General features: G+C 41.5%; 3 protein-coding genes across 11 annotated transcripts in view; all 3 read left to right on the forward strand.

The window, feature by feature from the left end:
* myh14 (myosin, heavy chain 14, non-muscle) overlaps positions 1-4,233 on the forward strand; it is a 37,937-nt gene extending 33,704 nt beyond the window's left edge. For all 6 annotated transcript variants that reach the window (XM_064297231.1, XM_064297266.1, XM_064297240.1 and 3 more), the window contains one exon: positions 34-4,233. In XM_064297231.1, the coding sequence (XP_064153301.1) occupies positions 34-223 (190 nt within the window). In that variant the 3' untranslated portion in view covers positions 224-4,233. The remainder of the gene's footprint in view (positions 1-33) is intronic.
* Positions 4,234-10,026: 5,793 nt separating this feature from the next.
* si:ch211-120k19.1 (uncharacterized protein LOC563199 homolog) lies at positions 10,027-13,119 on the forward strand. Of its 4 annotated transcripts, none has more exons than XM_064297524.1 (5): positions 10,027-10,103; positions 11,274-11,726; positions 11,843-11,913; positions 12,061-12,090; positions 12,191-13,119. In XM_064297524.1, the coding sequence occupies exons 2-5, from the start codon at positions 11,279-11,281 to the stop codon at positions 12,323-12,325; spliced, it is 684 nt and encodes a 227-aa protein (XP_064153594.1). In that variant the 5' UTR covers positions 10,027-10,103; positions 11,274-11,278; the 3' UTR covers positions 12,326-13,119. The 4 variants fall into 4 exon arrangements, with proteins under 4 accessions (XP_064153594.1, XP_064153602.1, XP_064153590.1 ...); XM_064297532.1 differs by having other exon boundaries at positions 10,072-10,138; XM_064297520.1 differs by having other exon boundaries at positions 10,089-10,184.
* A 1,015-nt stretch (positions 13,120-14,134) lies between these two features.
* rpl18 (ribosomal protein L18) lies at positions 14,135-21,011 on the forward strand. Its single transcript, XM_064297627.1, has 7 exons — positions 14,135-14,266; positions 15,087-15,173; positions 15,455-15,562; positions 15,722-15,820; positions 19,243-19,366; positions 20,211-20,280; positions 20,865-21,011. Exons 1-7 carry the CDS (start codon positions 14,171-14,173, stop codon positions 20,938-20,940), a joined length of 660 nt encoding a protein of 219 aa, XP_064153697.1. The 5' UTR covers positions 14,135-14,170; the 3' UTR covers positions 20,941-21,011.
* Positions 21,012-21,095: the final 84 nt, after the last annotated feature.

The raw sequence follows: 21,095 nt of genomic DNA on the forward strand, positions 1-21,095 counted from the left end.
CCCCTTCTCTTCTCTGCAATCTGGTGGTGGTAGACGTGCTCCTCTTCCTCTCTCGCTGCGCTCTGCACGTCGCCCCCTGGTGGACGACTTGTCTCTGGAGAATTCTGATTCGGAGGAGCCACACACCTCCCCGTCCCCGTCCCCTGGACCCCCTGGGACCCCGACTCCCTCCGAACACAACCTGGGCCCCCCGCCCCCTTATAGCCTGACGGACACTGAATGAGAGGAAGGGGCGGGGCGTCCACAGACCGACTGACTTGACGGACACCACACTGCTTTAGCACACTACTGACCTGGTGGTGGGACCTACAGTGTACTAACACTGCGGCGAATTGGAGACGAGAGCAATTACAGATTACGGATATGGAGCACGCTCAGTAGACTCTAGACTGACTGGACATGAACTTTAGTCAACACTGCAACGAGAGAGTTGGTACGAACAGCAATTCAAAAAAGGGAAAAGAAATGCAGTTCCCAGTGCATCTTGGGAGGCCTAATTATATCAGCATTGCCGTCTTTATTGTATCCTGCTTGAAATGACTGTACCTCAATGGCTTCTTCTACCTAAGCGCTCTTTGAATTAAAAGCCATTTCTGGTAAGGCATTTTGCATGGGCTTATAGGACAAAAACATAAGGTGACAGAAACACAGGCAAATTCTAAAGAGATAAACATACCTTCTAGCCATTTGTACATATATATCTATATATAGATAGACTTCCTTTGACTTTGCTAGTATGAAACATATCAAAACTGCTCTATGGTATGATATAAATAAGCTTTGGTAGCTTCTGAATTTCTGGTTTCTCTCTCTTGCTCTTACCCTGTGAAAGTGTGAATATGTGATGTGAATGTTCAAGTCATTTCATATCTTTGAAGAGTGAATGATTTGATGTTGAAAGTACCTACTTCACTATGCTATTTCTGAGCAGCTTAAGTTAGCTTGTGATAGGTCGCAGTGACAGCTATGAAATAAATTTTCTTTCCCGCACAAATCTGGATCACATCTGTCCGCAAAAATTGGCCATGGGAAAGAGCAAGAGAGAGAGAAAAGGAGAACGGATGGTTAACCTTGCTAGTATGTGTACGCAAATCTGAATATGACTATTGATAACTATTATAGAACTAATATGAATAGCACCTGTGTGGTGTAGGCTGAAAAGTCAGAGAAGTGAATGTGCCAGCACTCGCACTTCTGGAGATAATGGGTCATTATGTATCCCCCGTCGAGCAGGATGCCGGTAACAGGCTGGCCTACGGAGGTAACATTTACATTGTTTCAGCCCGGTGGAAATTCCAGCTCCCACTGTAAGATGGAGTCTAGCTGGAACTGGCTTCTGCCCCAGCAGGATGCAACCAGGAATTTGGTGATGGTCTGTTGTCTGCACCAAAATTGGCCCACCAGCTGGACATGGTTTTGCCAGCATGGTTGCTATCTCAACCACCTTGTTTCCAGTTTGACCGTCTCAAAAAACCAGCTTGAAACCAGGCTGGAACCAAGCTGTAATTTCCACCAGGGCAACTGCATTGACATCGTTTTCATGGCTAAATACGTTCTTGATGTAGCACAGCATTCTTTGTCCAGCTTACAATTATCTAATTTGCTAGCTAGATTGGTACTCTAAATAAGTAGTCTGGATAGTAGGTAGGTAGATTTAGGTATTTAGGTAACTCAACATTCTATTGCTTCGATTACAGCCAGTTGATTTCATGTAATTCATATCAATCCAAATATGATCATGATCCAATTTATTTATTGAGGTTTTGTATGATTTATGTCTTCATGAACATATCAGATGTTGGGAAGGATGGGTGGCAGTGAAGGTACTGGTTCTGAAGCCGCATTCCCTGCATTCAGCCTGGGTCTCCCCTGGTCTCCTTTCTGCCAGCTCACACCCTTGACCCTCACCCCGACACTAAACTGAGCTCACAGCTCAGCCTAGCCGAGTCGTCTCAGTCCTGCTGCTGGTTTGGTACTCTGAGCTTCTCTACTTGGAAGTATCAAATGTTGTGCAAGCTGAAAAAAATCATGTTTAACATGGAGACAGTGTGCATGTGTAGCACATTTCTGTACACGACAGGACTACGGATGATAAACCACACTCCACAGGATGTAATATTTCTCTAGCTGGAATGCTTGAGCAACGGACACTACAGAAAGCAGCTGTGAGAGAGAGAGGTCAAGCAGAGGGTCTGGTTAAATGAATGGTACTAATGTAGAAGGGAAAAACTGGAGCCTAAGATTTTGAACTGTTAATGGTCTTAACGCAGAACGGGGCAAAATGAGAGACCTGGCCATTTCGTGTCCTTGTCGTTCTCATTAAAGCCATTACTGTCATCGTTATTGAGAGTATCATTATTGTTTTTAAGCAATGGACCTATGTTACCGTGTGATTTTTTTAACGAATGGTGTAAAATATTTATGTAAGAAAGTTGTCTTTGTGTTTTACCAAATGTAGGGTGTGGGTGAGCGTGAGGAGAGGGATCACAATGCATCAAACCAGTCATAGAAAGGTACAGCACAGTCAAGGTACACAGAAAGTAGTGCAAAATGTTCTTGGGCTTTTTTGGAGAACACAGGCTACCTTTGCAGATTTTTCAGGCAAAGCTATTACGCAGAGAAAAGCAAAAGCCCATAACACCAACATGTAAAGTACCTACTATAGCACGCCAAAACCTTCCAAGAAATCCATGTTAGGCCATCCCAGAACAGCATGGTAGAAGGCAAGTCAAAAGTGCATTAGATACAGTTAGTGCTAATGGGTTTACCATGCAGTGCGACACTGAACGGACAGGCATGTACTTCCAAGCTATTAAGGAGGCTTTATGTGCCCCTTCTATCCCTGTGAACTACAAAATGTGGAATGTCTTACCTCACTTCCTGTTTAGACTACACAGTTTTTCCCTCAGCCACAGATTGTCAAACAATCCATGTTCAAATGTCTCTACATCACATGTCTAGAGACCATTTTAATTTTAATTTTTTGGCTCGAACTCTCTTTGTTCTGTTTTATGTTTGATTTTTTTTTGTCATATCACTGAGGAATATTTTTTATGGTTTAAAGGTCCTCTCCAGCACCAGATACAGAATGTGTTTGTGATGGAGACCCACTGGTTCTTGTTAGAAGGCTACTGATGCAGTTTGGCACAGAGCTCGGCTTGTTCTTAATGATGGTGTACCCACATCATCAGCACAGAGACTGGAAATCAGGGTCATTTAACTTTGATTTTACTCATCTCTACAAAAAAACTAACTGTCATTTCTCTCTGTAATGAAATGGAAAGATTTAGAAAATGGGGGAACTTGAATGGATGAATCATCTGTTTTTTAAGGTTGATAAAGTGCATTATTTATGACAAGAAAATTTGCAGTGAAATTGCTGTGCGAAGACAGTGCTTCTCTGTGATTTTCTGTGTCTTCCCATTTGTTAAACCTATTTGCAAACCCCAGGCCATTTTACTGTTCATTGTGGCTCTCTGTTACAGTTCACTTTATTGCTGCAAGAAAGATTATTTTAGCGGAGGTTTTAGATGCAGAGATAGAGCCATTAAAATATGTGAATTGATTTGTGTTGTCTTCTGCTTCCAGTTGGACACTTAAATTTATCTTGATGATGCAGTATTTCAACTAAAGTTTTAAAAGTATCTCCAAAACTGGTTTCTAGCATTTCATTTGGATTTGAGAGGCATGAAGAAAGTGATAATACGAGGATCGATCAAAGGCTGTATTCTGCACTTTACATGTCCACACACTAGAGGGCAACAAACCTTTGGCTAATCCTGTTTGAATCACTTTGAAAACTCGTAAACACTTTGGATGCATTGGCTCTCAGCCCTGGTCCTGGAGACATTCATGTGTGATCTGATCTTCTAATTGTTCTGAGCCCTCATTTTCTTTGCTCACAGCAGAACTCACTTCCAAATAAAAATAAATGAACTCCGATGTTGAAGTTCCTGTTGTCCTACATCAATGTTTGATGTTCATGCTTTGGATAGACTGGGTTTAATGAAGGGTAACCCCCCCCCCCTGCTGTCGGACCAGGGTCTGAGAGCCAGCCAACTGGTATCTCTGTATCTGTAGCAAGATTGGTGCTTTTTTCAAATGTGTTATTTGTTTTGCTTCTGTGGAACTTGAATTTTAAAATATTTTATTTAATTTTTTTTGTTTGTTTGCTGTTAATATGAATCATATCTGACTGGAGGTGAATTTTAATATATGTTGTTGGTTTGGAAATTTCAGCGTGGGTTGACTTATTTGGACACTGCTGGAGGGTGGTGGTCCACAATTGCATGTATGCGCGCATGCACGTGAACACACACACACACACACACTTGATAACACACTGTTGTACATTGTATGTAGCTTCCAGATGAGGACATCTGGATTGTGCTAGTCAACACTGATTGTCATCTGAGTAAATATATTTAATATTAAAGGGGGGGGGGCTCCCCTTTGTCAGCCTGATGCAATCGGCTCCACCTCATGGCCAGCTTAAAATGATTGGTCAGCATATGTATGTGTGTTAAACCTAACAGAGTTCTGCTGGTTTCTACATCCTGCTGTGCTGAATTTCATGTTTGGAAAAACTGCACATATTTTCTGTGGCCTACAATAGCAAGAATGACTCAAGCCCTTCCGTATGACATCACTTTTTACACACAAAAGTTGCCTTGGAACTGGATAAGGAACTGTAACTAGCTTCAACAGACGTTCAAGAGTTTTATGAACAAAGATAGATTCACTTGTTTGGGCACTAAGAGGAGATTCATTTTTAAAAATCTTGCGGTCCAGTCCACATGCAGTTTTTCAAATACAAGCACACACTGAGACAAAATGACAACATTGTAAGAAACAAAATGCACAAAGTGTATTGACAATTTGATTTACTGATTGTCCTTAAATGTACTTGAAAGTGAAACTACTTTACAGACAATGGGATCTGATATCTCAAAAACACTCACATCTCTGCAAGACAATCAAGTCACAGATAAACATAACTATATATAACAGTGACCATTGTTTTTGTGACACTAATGAGTGATTAGGTTGGTCATTCTCTTTGTTTCTAAACTTTGAGTGGCCACATTATGGATGATTCTGTTGAGCTTAAAGACACTCACATTGTAACATTTCTTGGGATTAGGTCTGCTTTGCTGGATCCCTTACCAGATGTACTTGTGCATGGGGGTCATGCGTAACCTTCTTCAGTAAATTACACGCAATTGGAACATTTGTGAGCCCAATGAATCTTGCAAACTGAACTGAACATTTTTTAAAAGGCATGTCATTTACATATACCTTCCTCATTATTATTAACACAATTTTAACATCAATGGGAACACACCTTCCATTCTGCCATAGCTGTTCTTCTGAGAATCATACTGCTTCCCTCCCTATTAGGTGTTGCCAGTTTAAACTCCTCGTTTCATGTTCACCAAGGATGCTATCAAATAGCCAATAGTCCTCAAGGGGTGGGGTTAAGATCTGACGGGCATGCGGTTTTTGGGATTGGAACTTGGCCACATCCATAAATGGGGTGTGGTTCTGGTAGCCTCCGTCTCTCATGCACGAAGATGCAGTTTTATTCCGAGAGCTGGAATTTGGAAATGATGGTCGATTTGGTGACACGGGATGGTTCCCTGCAGAGATGGAGGACTGATCCAGAACAGTGTTGAACACCAAGGGTGGGCTCAAACAAGTGCTGGGCACTATACCATGCACCTCTAACCCAATTTCCTGAAACTCTTCACCCCCAAAAGTGCATTTCGATTCCCCTTGACTGCCATAAACCAAGCTGAGAAGGTCTGGGCCAGTAATCGAGGAACTGTCATAGGAACCAGTCATGTAATTCTTACAAAATGTGTCATTGCCTTCAGTTCCACTGCTCAGTGCTGGTGTCTTGGATTTACTGATGCCTGTTGGGTCAGAGGCCCAGGAGTCCCTGATCACCTGATCTCTGACAGCATCTCCGCTTCCTCCGCCATCATTCATCATGAGTGCATCGGAGTGAGGAAAGCAGGCAGGAAGATAATCCGGATCAGGGCAGTTTGTGCCAGTAGGGCTCCTCATGCCCATGTTTTGTTTGGTGCTGGCTTTTCGACCGCAGATGAGGTCGTCAGCGCTGTAGTTGCTCATATCAAAAGCTGCGTTTAAAAATGTGTCACCAAACTGTATCTCACAGGTTACGTCTTCACTTGGAGGTGCCCAGACAGTTTCTGCGGAGGGTAGAGAATCTCTGCATGCCACTCCCTCTCCTGTGTTTGAGTCTATTAGGTAGAAACTGTCAGTTATGTCTGCTTGTGGGTTTTCCAGAATATTGTTCATATCAGTTAGGGAACAGTGGCTATTGGTAGCTGTTTGAATCCCAAATGCAGAAAAGGACAATGACTGAGGTTCCAAAGGTGTGGGTGTAGGGTTAAAATTTGGGGCTTGTATGTCAGGAGTCAGAGGGGCAGCATTGTACTGCTGGTTGGGGTCTGGTTCCGGAGAGTTTCTGATTGCTTCACATTTTTTCACATTTTCCACAAAACTACTGACATTTTCATCCAGGACATTGTCAGTAAATTTCATGAAGCTGTCAGTTTTGACGGGCTCGAGCTGGAGGTTTCCGCAGGGTTGGGCATCGAAACTTTGCCCATGTGTGTCAAATGAGTTCCATCTAGCGCACTTTTCCTCGTCTGCTGTGCCCCACCCTCCTCTTTGGAAAGCGTGCTGGCTCGCCTCTGGGTCAGTGTCATACATCTCTGCGCTGAACGTATGACAGTACGGCAGGTCCGCGGTTTCACGCGGGCTCTCCAGGTGAAGGTTGAAGGTCCAAAGGTCGCTTGGCTCCTCTTGTCGGTTAGAAGAGGTTGTGTTGTCTGGAGAAAACAGGGAGAGGCTCAAGGACGTGGTGACTGAAGAGAGAGCGGGTGGGAGCTTGTCCGTTGAGGATTCTGGGAAAATGAAACCAGGGGAGGAGAGAGAGTTAAAAGGTTATGTGAGTGCATTGCCTCCTTTAACACAAGGTTAGGTTAAGAAAGTGTACCTTCTCCAGGAACATCATCTGATTGGTCAGGGGACACATAAATTGGAGATGAAGCCTGTGCGCCCTCTCCCTCCCTTGAGAAAATTGCAGATGAAAGCTGCCGATTGGCTGCCTCAATTTCAGCAAACTTCCTGTAAGAACGATCATAATCAGAATTCTCCGCGCATGATCATTTTTTACCCATGGTGCAAGCGCGGCGCATTCAGCTACCTGTGGATCATATTGTGCAGAAATCTACGATGGTTGACCTGCCGTTTTGAGGGGCGGCTTTTCCGTGGCCTCTGCAGTGTCCTCATCATGTGAGTGGCTGCTGATGTCACAAACGTAAAGAGGTCGCGACCCCGAGGAATGCCCCTTTCAGCACCTGGCTCGTAGATCAAAGAACTGGATGGTCTCATGACTGAGAGCTGGAGGCACAGAGACGTTGAGACATTCAGAGGTGTCAATTTGAGAGTGCTGGGGAAAATCAATGTGTAAGTGTAAATGGTGAAACTGGGTAGAGAAATTAAAAACATAATTAACACACATGTTGCAAGTGGTGCTGAAGGACCTCCTGAAATCAGGATAGTCGTGTGATGTCTGTTTCCAGGGTGAATCCTTTGATTACAGTGCATACATTTGTATTTGAGTTCTATTCTGTTCTCTGTAATGCTCTGTGGATCATTACTGAAGTTGTTTAGGTAGAGAATGGACCTTGAAATCTGGCCTACAGCTCTGAAGTTCCAGCCAAATATGCTCCCACCATTTCCCCACCACGTAGTACAAAGAGCACAGTATCTATTATGGATATGCAAAATGAAAGCTGTAGTCCTACAAATGTTTTTTTCATGGTGTCAGTTGCTGCTACTACTAATATTCTGTCTCAGCTAGCCTATTTATCACTTTTAATACAAAACTTATAATCCCATTGATCTTTTTAATTGGTATAATCATGGAACAGATGTAGGCTAATTAATACTTCAGGTGCTGGACGCTGGCGAAGTAAAATAAAAATAAAAAGGTTTTGTTTCTAAAACAACTGAAGTTAAATATTAATTAAAAACTGAGCTCATTTTGAGTACTGTATTGTCTTGAGCTTCCTATCTGATGAACAAAGCAGACAAAAAAAACTGCTGGGGCAATTCAGTTGAAAGACCAGTTACATCAAAGTTCATCACCATATAGAGAAATTTGTGTTAAGTCCCGTGGTTCTTGCAGAACTGTCTTGCAGAATTGCTTCAAGCCAAAAGTGGGAAATGACCAGGCAATTTCTGTGCCTGTTTTATGTTGGTCAGAGGGTAATTGGTCAGGTGGCAGTTGTTTCCAGTCACTAATAGCTATGCATCTGGCCAGAACTGCATTCGGGGCAACAGGCTGGACAGGGTCGCTCATGGTGATTCTGCTGGTCAGGGCGGTTGAAAGGTGGTCCAGTAGATTGATGAGCATGTTTCCTCCCCCACTCATTGCAGCAACAGGTCTTCAGTTCAGAGTGCCACTGTGTCACCCAGTTTGCCACGATGCCACTATGTATTATCAGCTTTGCATCACAGCAGAGCTACAAAATATTGTCTTTAAGTCATGTAGGCTAGTATAGTATGTCTGGCCTCAATGTTTGGAATATCGAAAAATTACAAACAATAATTAGGCTCATTTTTTGTCCATGGACTTTCAGCAGTTCACCATTTCATATTTGCCAAATACAATCTTATTTAAGACCCTTGAATTCATTTAACTGCTCCCTCTTTAGTCTGCCAGAATGCACCTTTCCTGCACTAAAATACACTGCAAACTCTCACTAAAATATCCTTATTTTCTTTTTCACTTCACTACATGCGAACACAGTAGAAATAATTATTTTTATTCTCATAAACATTTACATGCACATTTTATACAGGTATTTCATCTAATTATGTTGCTGAAATTGTAAAAAATGTAATTTATTCCCCACTTGGCCAATTTTAACCAAACCACATTATCCCATACTCCCATAAAGAATTGTCCTACACATCAAAATCACATCACTGCCATCGCTCTTTGTCCACTTAGTACAGGAGTCAAACAAATCAGAATAGGACCACATTTACTGAGATCAGAGAGAAAACATGACTAACTTGATACACAGACAGACAGGCAGACGGACAAACATCCAACATCCCTTCACTCACCTTTCCCCTTTGTGCTTCTGCTCTGCATGTACCAGTTATAAGTCACGGACAGAGTCAAATGGTGAGAGCAAGACGGATGGCAGAAAACAGGAGGAGGTTGGGTCTGGTGGAGGTTAATAATGAAGGACTGACCAGACATTGTACAGTACATCCACGCCACACTGTGGGAAAGGGGGGCTGGTGGGAAGATTTATAGTGGCAGAGGACGTGAGGGGTACCAGATGAAGGCAATTATAAGAGAGGGGGTAACAGATAAAGGCAATTATAAGAAAGTCAACTGGTCTGGGTGCAAAGGGCTTCTTCTCTTTTGTTAGAAGACTAAAGCCAGCTTGTTAAGCGCAAGGCGGCAGAAGCGCACCATTTGAGGTTTTAACAAGCCCTTAATTGATCAACTTAAACTCTGCCCTAATTAGCACATTCTCCTGTCTTAGAGCTCAGCCCGTTGCTATTCGCGGATCACACTTCCCTTTCACGGAACCCTCATCACAGAATTCCTTTTTAGAATGTGTTTGAAGGTGTATGAATGTGCAATCATGTCGGGTTTTCACAATGCAGCTGGAAACTGTCCCATACAAAGCCCCTGTAGTGATGAAATAGCAATATTAGCATGCCTTTATGATGCATTGTCACAGTGGTAAAGGCACATTAAAGCTATGTGTTAAATAATGACAGTTTCTGATAGTATGTTTATACAGTGAGAACCGCCTCGGGCTATCAGGTTACAACTTCTCCTCCACTCAGTTTAAAACAATATGGGTGGAGGGGTTGAAAACAGGTCTACATGGAAAACACTGGCGTATTATTGATACAATCTACATCTTGGTAACCAAAAGAGGGAAGTGGGGTGGGACCAGTGGGTCTATATTTAGCGCCAGAGCACATGTGTTTTGGACAACTGGGAAGCCATTCAGGTTGCAGGGCGACTTAGCATGGTGTGTACTTTTCATTCATTGACAAATATGCTGTGGTAAGTGGGGGAAAAATATCATGAAATTCAGCTGTGACATGAAAAAGTAAGTAGTAATAGACTGCGGTGGCTTGTGTATAGTAAAGATTCATAATTTAGTTGCACTGCATCATTGATTTCATGCTTATTTGCCCAGAGTACACTGGTAAAAACCGCAGGCATAAAATATTTTCTGTCTGAACTAAAGTTACCTCAACTGATACACCGATGACCGCACTGAATCACTGTGCCTGTGTGGTCACAGCTTCTAGCTGTTCCACTGTTAACATTTGCATTATTTTTCATGCTCTCTTTACTTGTGCACCTGGCACTCAGTAACCACAGTCATTCTAAAAGTAATTTTATTGCTTTTTTGGAGAAGCGATATAGACAATTGCATGAAAAGTGGGCAAAAGCCAATAAACTGAACACAGTGACTCAGCCTATATCTGTACTTAATTGTCCGCAATGTGTTTTGTGTGCAACATTGAAGGACTGAGAGCACCTTTGATTCTTCCACTGCTCACTTTCTCATGTTTACACACGCTGCTTCTCCCAGTTTGTTTTTTCTCACATAGGTTCATCAACAAAAAAAAGGCAGAATTAATTTTCTTTCCCATTCTTGAACATTGAACTTTGTTTAGCTGAAAGGGTGTTTCTCTTCCTGGCCACAGAAGCTCATTGGTTGAGGGAGCAAAAAGACCACACCCATAATCCTTTTTCCAAGTCAGCCAAGGTGCAGATAATGTGTCTGCATGTAGTTATTTTGTGACATTCCGTTAATGTGTATACTGAACTGAAGGTAAGCTGCATGATACTCCTTCACCATTTAAATAATTGGGAATCATCACTTATTGTCATACAGTTAAGAATAAGTGAATCCTATTACAGAATATTAGTACATAATATAATACAAAATTGCTATGTGGTCACAGGCTGGTACTTTGTTATCAAGAAAAAGCATTTTGTCATGTCATTCATTGTGCATGTTTATGCCATAGTTAGAAAGAAAAAAGGACAAAACTGTGAGAAGCTATTTTACTTCATCAGATGTTGAAACAGGACTAGCTTTCCCCTCTCGTCGTTTTTTCCCATCTCTGAATCTGTAAAATTTCAGTTTCACATGTTTTATCCCTGTATTCCTTCTCACAAACAGTCAAAATGAACAGACTCTGGTCCTCAGTCAAGTCTCACCCTTACCTCACCAATGTTGTAGGCTTCACAGCCTTATTCGCTTCTGCGGATCTCATCCAGCAAAGCATGCTGGGAGGGAAGCAAGGGCAAACTAGTTTTGACAAAAAGCTCACATCAGACCAAGAGACAACAGGGGAGCGAGGACCTGAAGAAGAAGCAAGCAATGAGGAACAGAGAGTTTTGCAAGGAACTGAACTGCCAGACAAAATGAAGACAGGGACATGGTCTGACATTGACTGGTCCCAGACAGCACAAGTGGGGCTTCTTGGATTCTGTTTCCATGCCAATTTCAACTACATCTGGCTGAGGGGATTAGAGAGGATGTGCCCAGGTGGAGGGGTGAAAAGAGTGGCAGTGAAAATACTTCTGGATCAGCTGATTGCTGGTCCTGTAACAATCAGTGCCTTCTATATTGGTAAGTCAAAGCATCCTTATACATGTGGCCATTGCCGTACTTTCTACACTTATACTGCATGCGTTCACATTGTCTGTGTTTCTTCTGTTCTCATCCATGTTTCTTCACCATCTCAGGACTCAGTGTCCTGGACAGAAGACGGGACCCGTTTGAAGACTGGCGGGAGAAATTCTGGACTTCTTACAAGGTGTTCACATAAAAGTGTTCTGTGAGGACAATGACATAACACAGCAGGAGAACTAGTGAAAATGTAACACCATGGAGATGACTAATGCCATTGATTTTAAAATGTAGTGTTTACCTTTGGTTCTCATCCTTACTCTTTATCTGACAGGTTGGAGTGATATTCTGGTCCACAATGCAGGTACAGCTTCGCAAACCTATTTTATTCTTAGTAGTGCACCTCATACTTGTCATAGTGTTGTGTCAGACTCTTTTGTGCTCTTTCTTCTTCTGACTTTCAGGCAGTGAATTTCTCCCTGGTCCCTCCAGTGGCACGGACTGTTTTTGTGGGTGGCATCAATCTTATTTGGACCATTTTTCTGTGTCATCTTCGACAGCAAAAAAGCATTACTCATACAAATGCCTCTACTAAGTGAAGTCAAACACTCTACAAGATGTACAAAAAATCATCTGGACTTCAATAATGTTCTTAATATTCATCCTTGAGCCAAGGTTTTGTTTTCTTGGAATTCTCTTGGAATTATATTACAACATTTCTTGTGTGGAATATGACATGAATTGACTGGTTTGGAACAAAATTATTTAAAAGACATTTTAAAATAATATTTCTCGTTATTGTATGAGGGATTCATGCAGAATAGATCAATATGTACAGTTCAATATGTGCTTCTGCCAAGGAGGTTATGTAATAACGTCTGTCCGCCTGTCTGTCTGTTTGTCCATCAGACATGTGACAGTCATTTCTTGAAATTTAATGTCCAGATTGTCGTGAAATTTGTTGTGCATATTCATGTTCCCAGGAAGAACAAACCTACTGCTTTTGCTGACCCCATGACCTTTCCTCTAGTGCCACCATCAGGTCAAATCTTCAATTTGTTATCACCATATCTAGAGAAGTAATGACTGGATCGCCATAAAATTTGCTGTGCACATTCATGTCCCCAAGAGGAAGAAACCACTTGATTTTTGTCACCCCATAACCTTTCCTCTAGCGCCACCATCAGGCCAACCATATCTCAAAAAGTAATGAGTGGATTGCCAAGACATTTGCTGTGCACATTTGTGTGAGGGGAGACTGTTGTGCCTTGGTGGAGGTCTGCATTCAACTCAACTGAATGTTTTTTTTTCTTCTAGTTTTAGACTGAATTAATTAGCTGGACAAACCAGAGGCATGTCATCAGTGCTCTTAAATAAACAATGTGTCTATGGATTTTCTCTTATCATTTCACATGTGTACAGGAGTGGTGCTGTCCTTCTTGCACATAACATGCATTAATCTGGATTTGCCTTTTGTCAGATTTATGGAATTAAAGTCAGTATGAATTGTTCATTAGTATGTGATGGAAAAGCAACAAAATCCAGATGTGTCTTTAGCTCAAATGTCACTGATTTTAACAAACCACAAGCAAACATGTAATGTTCCAGTAAAGTTATTTTAAAAAACCACACACACACACACACTTTCACACTTGACACTTTTGATCTGGCATTGATATTTATATTACATGGATTGGCTAATATAATAATAATAATAATAATTATTATTATTATTATTATTATTATAAAAAGAAGAATTATTATTATAAAGGATGGACAGGATGCTTATTTATTTTGACATAATGCACCTTTTATCTAAGTAGTAGTCAGTCAACAAGATGATCCACCACTTTCTTAAATGTCAGTAAATGTGTGCAGAATCAAAAAAGAGAAAATGAAGAAACAATCTTTGTGTGTATTATTTTGTTATTATCTGTACCACAGCCTGTCCTTGAAGCTGCATTCACACATGCCTTCCCAGCACAAATTAACATTGACTCAATAATCTTTGTCAGATAATTATGACTGCCTGGGACATTCACATTAGGGACATCAAAGCTACAGTGTCAGCAGTATTTTTATATTCCTTTTCATTTTATAATGGCTTTTTTGATACTGGAATAAAACAGAAAGCGCAAAATGCTTCTGATATCCACACCAAGAGAATTCATTCATTCTCCACCTATCCACCCACACTGTGGCGGTCCAATTCCATATACTTTACTATGAATCAAAAGGAAAAGGATTTAGACTGCGAGCTCTTATAAACCCTCTAGACAAAGTCGTCTTGTCGTGACTTTCGACTAGTTTCCTGATGTCCCTTAAAATGCATACAGAAGTTACCATAGAATGGTGGAAATGACACATGGTTATTCCAGCGTTCTGCCCATAGTAAATATGGCGCGTAGTAACTGCGTATCAACCTATCAGGGAAAAGATATTTTATGACGTATTACACACTGTTTCCGCACACCACCGTGATTTCGTTTATCGCGAGAACACGGCACTTCCTTTTCCCTTTTCGCTTCGAGTCCAAGATGGTAGGTGAAGCTTTTGAGCATTTTTGCAGTATCTTATTTTTGAAAATCCATGTCCATCCCCCTTTCTGATTGTCACATGTCCCCTGGTATTACAAATATACGTATAATAGAGTATTGGATCATGAACAATATTGTTATTGCCTGGATTTGTGGTGTTTTATTACAGTACATTGCATGTGAACTTAAACAGGGTGCTAACGACGTGTGGATTGTCGTTAACTCTCTTTCTCAACACACCGACCGGTATGAAATTAAGTGGAATATATCACGCTTGTAAAAGCAAAGGAACCTGTTTTTTTGTATTTTAAATACAGTTTTACATATTGCATTGGTTCGAATCGACGTACGCGAGCTAACTAATTGTATGCCTTAAAGTAGTTGACCAGCTTGCTAAGATTAGCTAGTTGTATGTGGTTCACTCCTGGAATTCGGTGGTGACCCGCTTGTCGTGTCATTCCATCTTTTATAAGTTATGCGTTACAACCGGGTGTTAAAATTTGGTAGGTACCTTGATAGCTAGTGATGTGTTGTTAGCCATAAGCTAGCTGGTCCGATCTTAGCATGAGTATCATGTCCAACAAGTTTTATAACGTTACTTAATATCCTGTCGTCAGTTGTTCCAAATGGTTACTATTTTATATTTATAAACTGGAAAATGTCAACATAAATACAGTAATGCATGAATTCACGCAAGGAAATGGATTTGCATGATATGCTTTAAAAGAGCAGTTTGTGTGAAGTTTAGCGTGTAACGTCAGCCCTTTTTCTGCCAAGGAACACTTGGTCATTTAAGCCAGCATTAACCCGTTCTCTCTCACAGGGAGTTGATATCAGACACAACAAGGACCGCAAGGTTCACAGGAAGGAACCCAAGAGTCAGGATATCTACCTGCGGCTCCTGGTCAAGGTAAGCCTCAACTCTCTCACTGTAACTGAAGATGTGTATTTGCAACCGTAGCAGTGGAATAGGATATAATTGGTTGACCTATGAGTTCAGATCCTGGGGACTTAAATTGGATTTCTGTTGCACATAGCTGAAATTTCAGCCAATTGATTATAGCAAGTGCCAGAGAAATTGAGGGCGGTAAATTGAACTTTTTATTTCTGTGCTAAGCACATTGTGTGAAATAGGGCTTTGTAAAATGTTTATGCTTTGCATTAATTGAGTATTTATTATGATTTCTGTAGCTGTACAGATTCCTGGCTCGTCGTTCCAATGCTCCCTTCAACAAGGTTGTGCTGAGGAGACTCTTCATGAGCAGGACCAACCGGCCACCAATGTCCCTCTCCCGCCTGGTCAGTTTATATTCCTTTCATCTGTCTGTGAGCAGCTCTTGGGTTCCAGCACTGGTCACCTTTCTTTGTGTGTTCAGTGTAAATAAAACCCATTTTGTTTCACCTGTGTAGTTCTGTAAAGTCATTGTAGCGCTCTGTCTTTGCGTTCCACTTTGTCAGATTCGTAAGATGAAGATGGTGGGTCGTGACAACAAGACTGCTGTCATCGTGGGGACAATCACTGATGATGTCAGAATTCAGGATATCCCTAAACTCAAGGTACAGTGTGCTACCATGGGGTGAAATAAAGGGCAGAAAGTGGTTGAGGGTAATCGTATCAGTAATGTTCTGCACTGCCAGGAGGGGAAATTGCTTCTGATTTTCTCATTTGGCTCATCTTCTTAGAATTATCCATTACATTACATTACAGGCATTTAGCAGACGCTCTTATCCAGAGCGACGTACAACAAGTGCATTAGTTCAAGGTGCAGAGGTGCAAAAGAAACACACTAGAGTGAAGTAAAGATCGTAGTGCCAGAAGTGACCACATGGATCAGGACTCCAACCCTGTAGAGTAACCTGTTCAGCAAACCCTTACCAATACCATTAGGATAGAAGCCCTCATGGCTTACTGATATAATGTTGTTTCACTTATTTAAATTACCCAGTGGCTCAGTTGATGAAAACCATGTAGAACTGTACAATAGGCTATGAGTGGGAAATCTGCTTAAAAGGGGCACAATTGGCCTTGTCCTCTTGTATCCAAGAGTGGCTTTAAGGCAACTGGGTTTCTTTGGGTTACTGTTTGCGTTGGTTCATCGTAATGAAGGTGCCAATTAACTGAATAGGGCACCATACTTAACGTCTAGAAAGAATTGAGTTTGGCAGTCTACCAGCATTAGATAAATGTGCAAAATAGTGCGAGTCAGGTGTGATACCTAGGTATATGGCACTTCCAATGTGAGGAGTGGAGGAAGGAACCTTCCGGCGTCTCTAATACATTGCAGACACCTTTGTTTCCATCAGAGGGTTTTTTTTTTTAGCAGTTGTCCTGAAGATTTTGCTTAAATGCAGCTGCAGGTCCATTAAGAAAAAGCTTGCCACTGCTGCCCAACCTTTGCTCAAGGGGTCCAGCCCCTTGGTTAACCCCTCAATAGAATTTCTTCCCTTCCAAGTATAGTTTAGGGCAACTAAGGCCCTGTCCACACGTATACACATTTTTTTCTTAAATGTAGTTTTTTCCCTCCATTTTGGCCTCCCGTCCACACGAAAACAACGTTTCAGGTCACTGAAAACAAAGCTTTTTGAAAACGCCTTCCAAGGTGGAGATTTTTCAAAACTCCAATTTCTCTGTGTTCGTGTAGACAAGAAACATGGAGTCGCTATGTCATGACGCTAACTCACTCATCTGTTACCATGGCAATTGGTGTATTGCGCATGCGGCATCTTTTCAGGGTTCATGTGTGGACAGAGATATTTTTTAAAACACCGGTTGTGTGGATAGGATTTTTTTTTTAAAACGGAGGGGGGGGAAAACTACGCTTTCAGAAAATTCCATATACGTATGGACAGGGCCTAAGGCTACATTTACACTGCCTGGTAAGTGACCCAATTATGATTTTTTTGATCACATGGCACAGATCCGATTATGTATTTTGAACATGTAAACTGTGAAAAAGCACAATATTTGCAATATTTTAAGATCTGTTTTGGGTCACATTCATATGTGGAAATAAATCTGATAGGAATCAAATCTGCCAATGCACCTGTCATCTAAATGCACAGATTTTCTCGGAATTTCTCGGTCATTACAAATCGCACGTCATTGAAAAAGCAACGTTCTTATATTTATTTTGTATTTGAATAACGCATGAATAATGAATGCAGAACCACTCTCTGCCAGTAATGTTAAATGATAAAAGAAGTGAAATGGAGGACGAAGGGTCAGTCCAGTGGATACAGGGAATGTTCATTGCAGACCTCTGAAGGTGCTTTGGAAAGTAATAGCTTGAATCATTATTTCAGTCTTGTTTGCTGTGCCTGGCTGATTTGTTTACTTCCTTATCCCGCGTGTAGACATACGGGTTGTTTCAAGTGTAATCTGTGTTAACATGGGTATCGGATATGGGTCACTTTTAAAAGTAGACAAATAAAAATTGAATATAGGCAAGAAATCGGAACTGGGCCTCAAGACCTGCAGTGGAAATACAGCCTAACTGGCATACGTGAAATATGTTGAGGGTGCGTATACTGACATAGGGAATTTAGAAAGCTGACCAGTGCAAGTGATGTAAGCACGTTCTGAATCTGGTAACTTAATTGGCTTGACCCCCAAAAGGGCTAAACACTGTGCCACTCATTTAAGTAGTGAATTTGTATAGTTGTGCACATTGCCACCTTGGATGCACTTGTAACTTCAGTAAAGAGCTGATACTGTAATCTAGGCAGTTGGTTTTAGCTGTTCTCCCTCCTTGAACTGTCTGCATGATGATGCTAGTTTGATCTGTGGCTGTCAGTCAAACTATTTTAACATGTCGGAGAGGCCACAGAGCCCCAATTAAGCTAAACTGCACTGAACTAAAATGAAGTATTTTTTCTGTAAGTGAAGTGTTTAGTGGAGTAGCATGGATGTTTTTCATTTGATTTTTATATCGGTATCACAAAATTCAGGCAATTGAATCTCACTTAACTATGTACAGTTCTAGACAGCAATGTATAGTCATTCTTCATAATTATTACATATTGATTAGTAATATGCTTTATACATAAACTTGTGATTTTTCCTGTTTTTTAATTATTTTCTGATGCATTCCATATTGTTTCCCCTGCACTGTGCTGGCTGTCTCCAAGTGACTTTCTCCTGATGGTTGATTGCCCAGCTTGGTAGTTATTGCTTTATGAATTTGTTCCTACCCATATAGGAATTGTTTTACATACCCAAAGGACTGGCACAGTGATTAGAGTGAGGACACATGGGTCAACTTTGGCTTCAGAAAGTATGTTGGCTTAAATTTGAAGGCTGTTTTCAATTTAAGTAGAACATTTTCTGGTTGACTGCCCAATTAAGCGCATAACTGTTATCGTTGTTTAAGAAATTTTCCTCCCAGTTATGTGTCAGGTGCTTCTGAAGTTCTGCAATTTGGAGAATCCATAATTAGTGTTACGTTGCCTCGCGCACGCTGTGCTGTTACCACAGGGGGCAGGATGAGAGGAAGTGACATGTGACTAATGAGGTTAAAAGTTGGTTGAACTGGTAGTGTATGCTAAGCAAGTTTGATGAGTCACATTGATTAAAAATAGGATGTTGGAACATCAGCACAACGTGACATAGATAGCCCTTTAGCGGTGTCAGGTTAGCCTATAGGTTTTTATAATTAGTAATATCTTTGTCTTGTTTGTGTCTAAATGTAGGTTATCCCATAGGATACTCGTGCTTCATCATAGTAATTGATGAATATCTATTTGATTTGTTTTAATGGAATGTTTGAGTGAAAATTGAGACTTGAGGGTGGTACCTTGGTGTTTTCAAACTCAAGTATGGCTGTTCGGTAAACAGCTAGCATCTTTTACTGCAGTGCACTTGAATTTGTCCTTGTGATTAAAACTGGTTTGTTTTGTTCCCACTGATTACCTGGCAGACATTTGGTTCTGTCTGGCCGTGTAAAAAAAGTGCTCACTGCTCTTCTTCCTCTGGTTTCCAGGTTTGTGCTTTGAAGGTGACAGATGGTGCTCGCCGAAGGATCCTCAAGTCTGGGGGACAGGTCATGACCTTCGACCAGCTTGCCCTGGCTGCCCCCAAAGGACAGGGCACAGTGCTGCTGTCTGGTGAGCCGCCTCCCGTTTCTGTCTTTGTTCTTTACAGCTTCATCCATGACTATGCCGATGTAGGTCTGATTTTGGCTGAATAAATGCAGTCCTTCATTATCGGCAAATATTTGCACATTTGGCACAAAGGATTAGATGCAGGAGAGAAAAGGAAAACTAGACAGTGGAATGAAGTTATAATGTCTTCATTTAAGAGGTTTGTACTGCTGCTCTTCCCATTTAAATATATGTACACTTATTCTAATTAATGGTTAACCCATTACCTTAAATAGCCTTGATGATTACTGTTGGGTTTGCCATTGTGGAAACTTGGCAGCAGAGTGCCTGGGTATACTTTAACCTGAGAAGTAACATGAAGACACTGCAGACCACTTTAGCCTTGCTTAGGTTTCTTTGGACAGTTGCATCCGTATCGATGACGTTGATGGCAATTTTAATTAAGAAAAGGTGTTGATTTCTCATTCAAAGGGAATTCTTTTTCTTGTATTTATTTAATAATGGAATAGTATAAAGGATGTGTCCAGCAGGAATAAAAAGGATGTGTTGGCCATCTTTCCATGCACTTATAATTGCTTGACCATCAAACCATTGGTTTTTCTTTCTTCTGAACATTGGTCTTTGCTCATTACTTAAACAAAAGGCTTGTTTTGATTGCAAAACTTACACGCAGTGTTTCAGGAGCTTCTGTGTTATTTATGCACCGCTGCCTGAGCTTTCTGTTCAGCATAGTGCCTTTTAATTTACTGCCATTTAGCATATGCTGTCATCCAGAGCGAATTCCAATGCTTTCCCAAGTGCATTTTATCTTTGATGGAAATGTAATTCCATTCTAATTCCCTCTTAGGACCTCGCAAGGGCAGAGAGGTGTACAGGCATTTCGGAAAAGCCCCTGGAACTCCCCACAGCCACACCAAGTGAGTGCCTTCCTTCCTTACTTTTTGCAAAGAACCTGTTTTTGGAGCCCCCAACTTGGAAACCCAGTCTTGTATTTTGGCCCAGTTCATCACTGCAGCATCGTCAGTGAATTTGAAAGGGCGCGGACTGACATGCATGCCGCTAGCCATCTTTCATTTCCCCTGTCTGTGCTGCATAGTTATTTTATTGGTCTGTGCTTCTGCTGATGCAGGCAGACTGCAGGTACCAGATCAAACAGAGCAGTAGTCCTTGTGTGTTGTCAGGGCATAGTCTTTCAACTAAACCCCACACTCCCTGAGCAAAACCAACTGCAATTGTGCACCGCCCTGAAGAGCTGCTGACCAGAGCAGTCGCCGGCCTGATCACGATTTGATCTGTCACGTAATAGCAAAAGCTTTACCAGGATTTGCTGCTCGACAGCCACAAGTTCCTCTTTCTGATAGTCAGTCAGGCTTCGTCTGTGTGGGTTTTCAATCCATTTTCCTTCCCTCTGTGTGTTTTTCCAAAATGACTAAATAAAAACTGTAGTGTAATGTTCTACTTGATCTGAATCAGTGCAGTAATGACTCTTCTCTTCCCCCAGGCCTTACGTCCGCTCCAAGGGCAGGAAGTTCGAGCGTGCCCGTGGTCGCAGAGCCAGCCGTGGCTACAAGAATTAGAGCAGTGTCTGCTTTTCTGTGGCCATTTCTGGTGTTTTGATGCTAATAAAAATTGGCAAATTCCCCCCCTCCGTGCATCTACATCTGTTTCTTTGACTGTGAGCACCCCAGACATTACCTCCGTTTTACCATGAGAGGAGGTCTCCTGTTTAAAG

This window comes from Anguilla rostrata, chromosome 1 (genome assembly GCF_018555375.3).
Source record: "Anguilla rostrata isolate EN2019 chromosome 1, ASM1855537v3, whole genome shotgun sequence".
Taxonomy (NCBI): domain Eukaryota; kingdom Metazoa; phylum Chordata; class Actinopteri; order Anguilliformes; family Anguillidae; genus Anguilla; species Anguilla rostrata.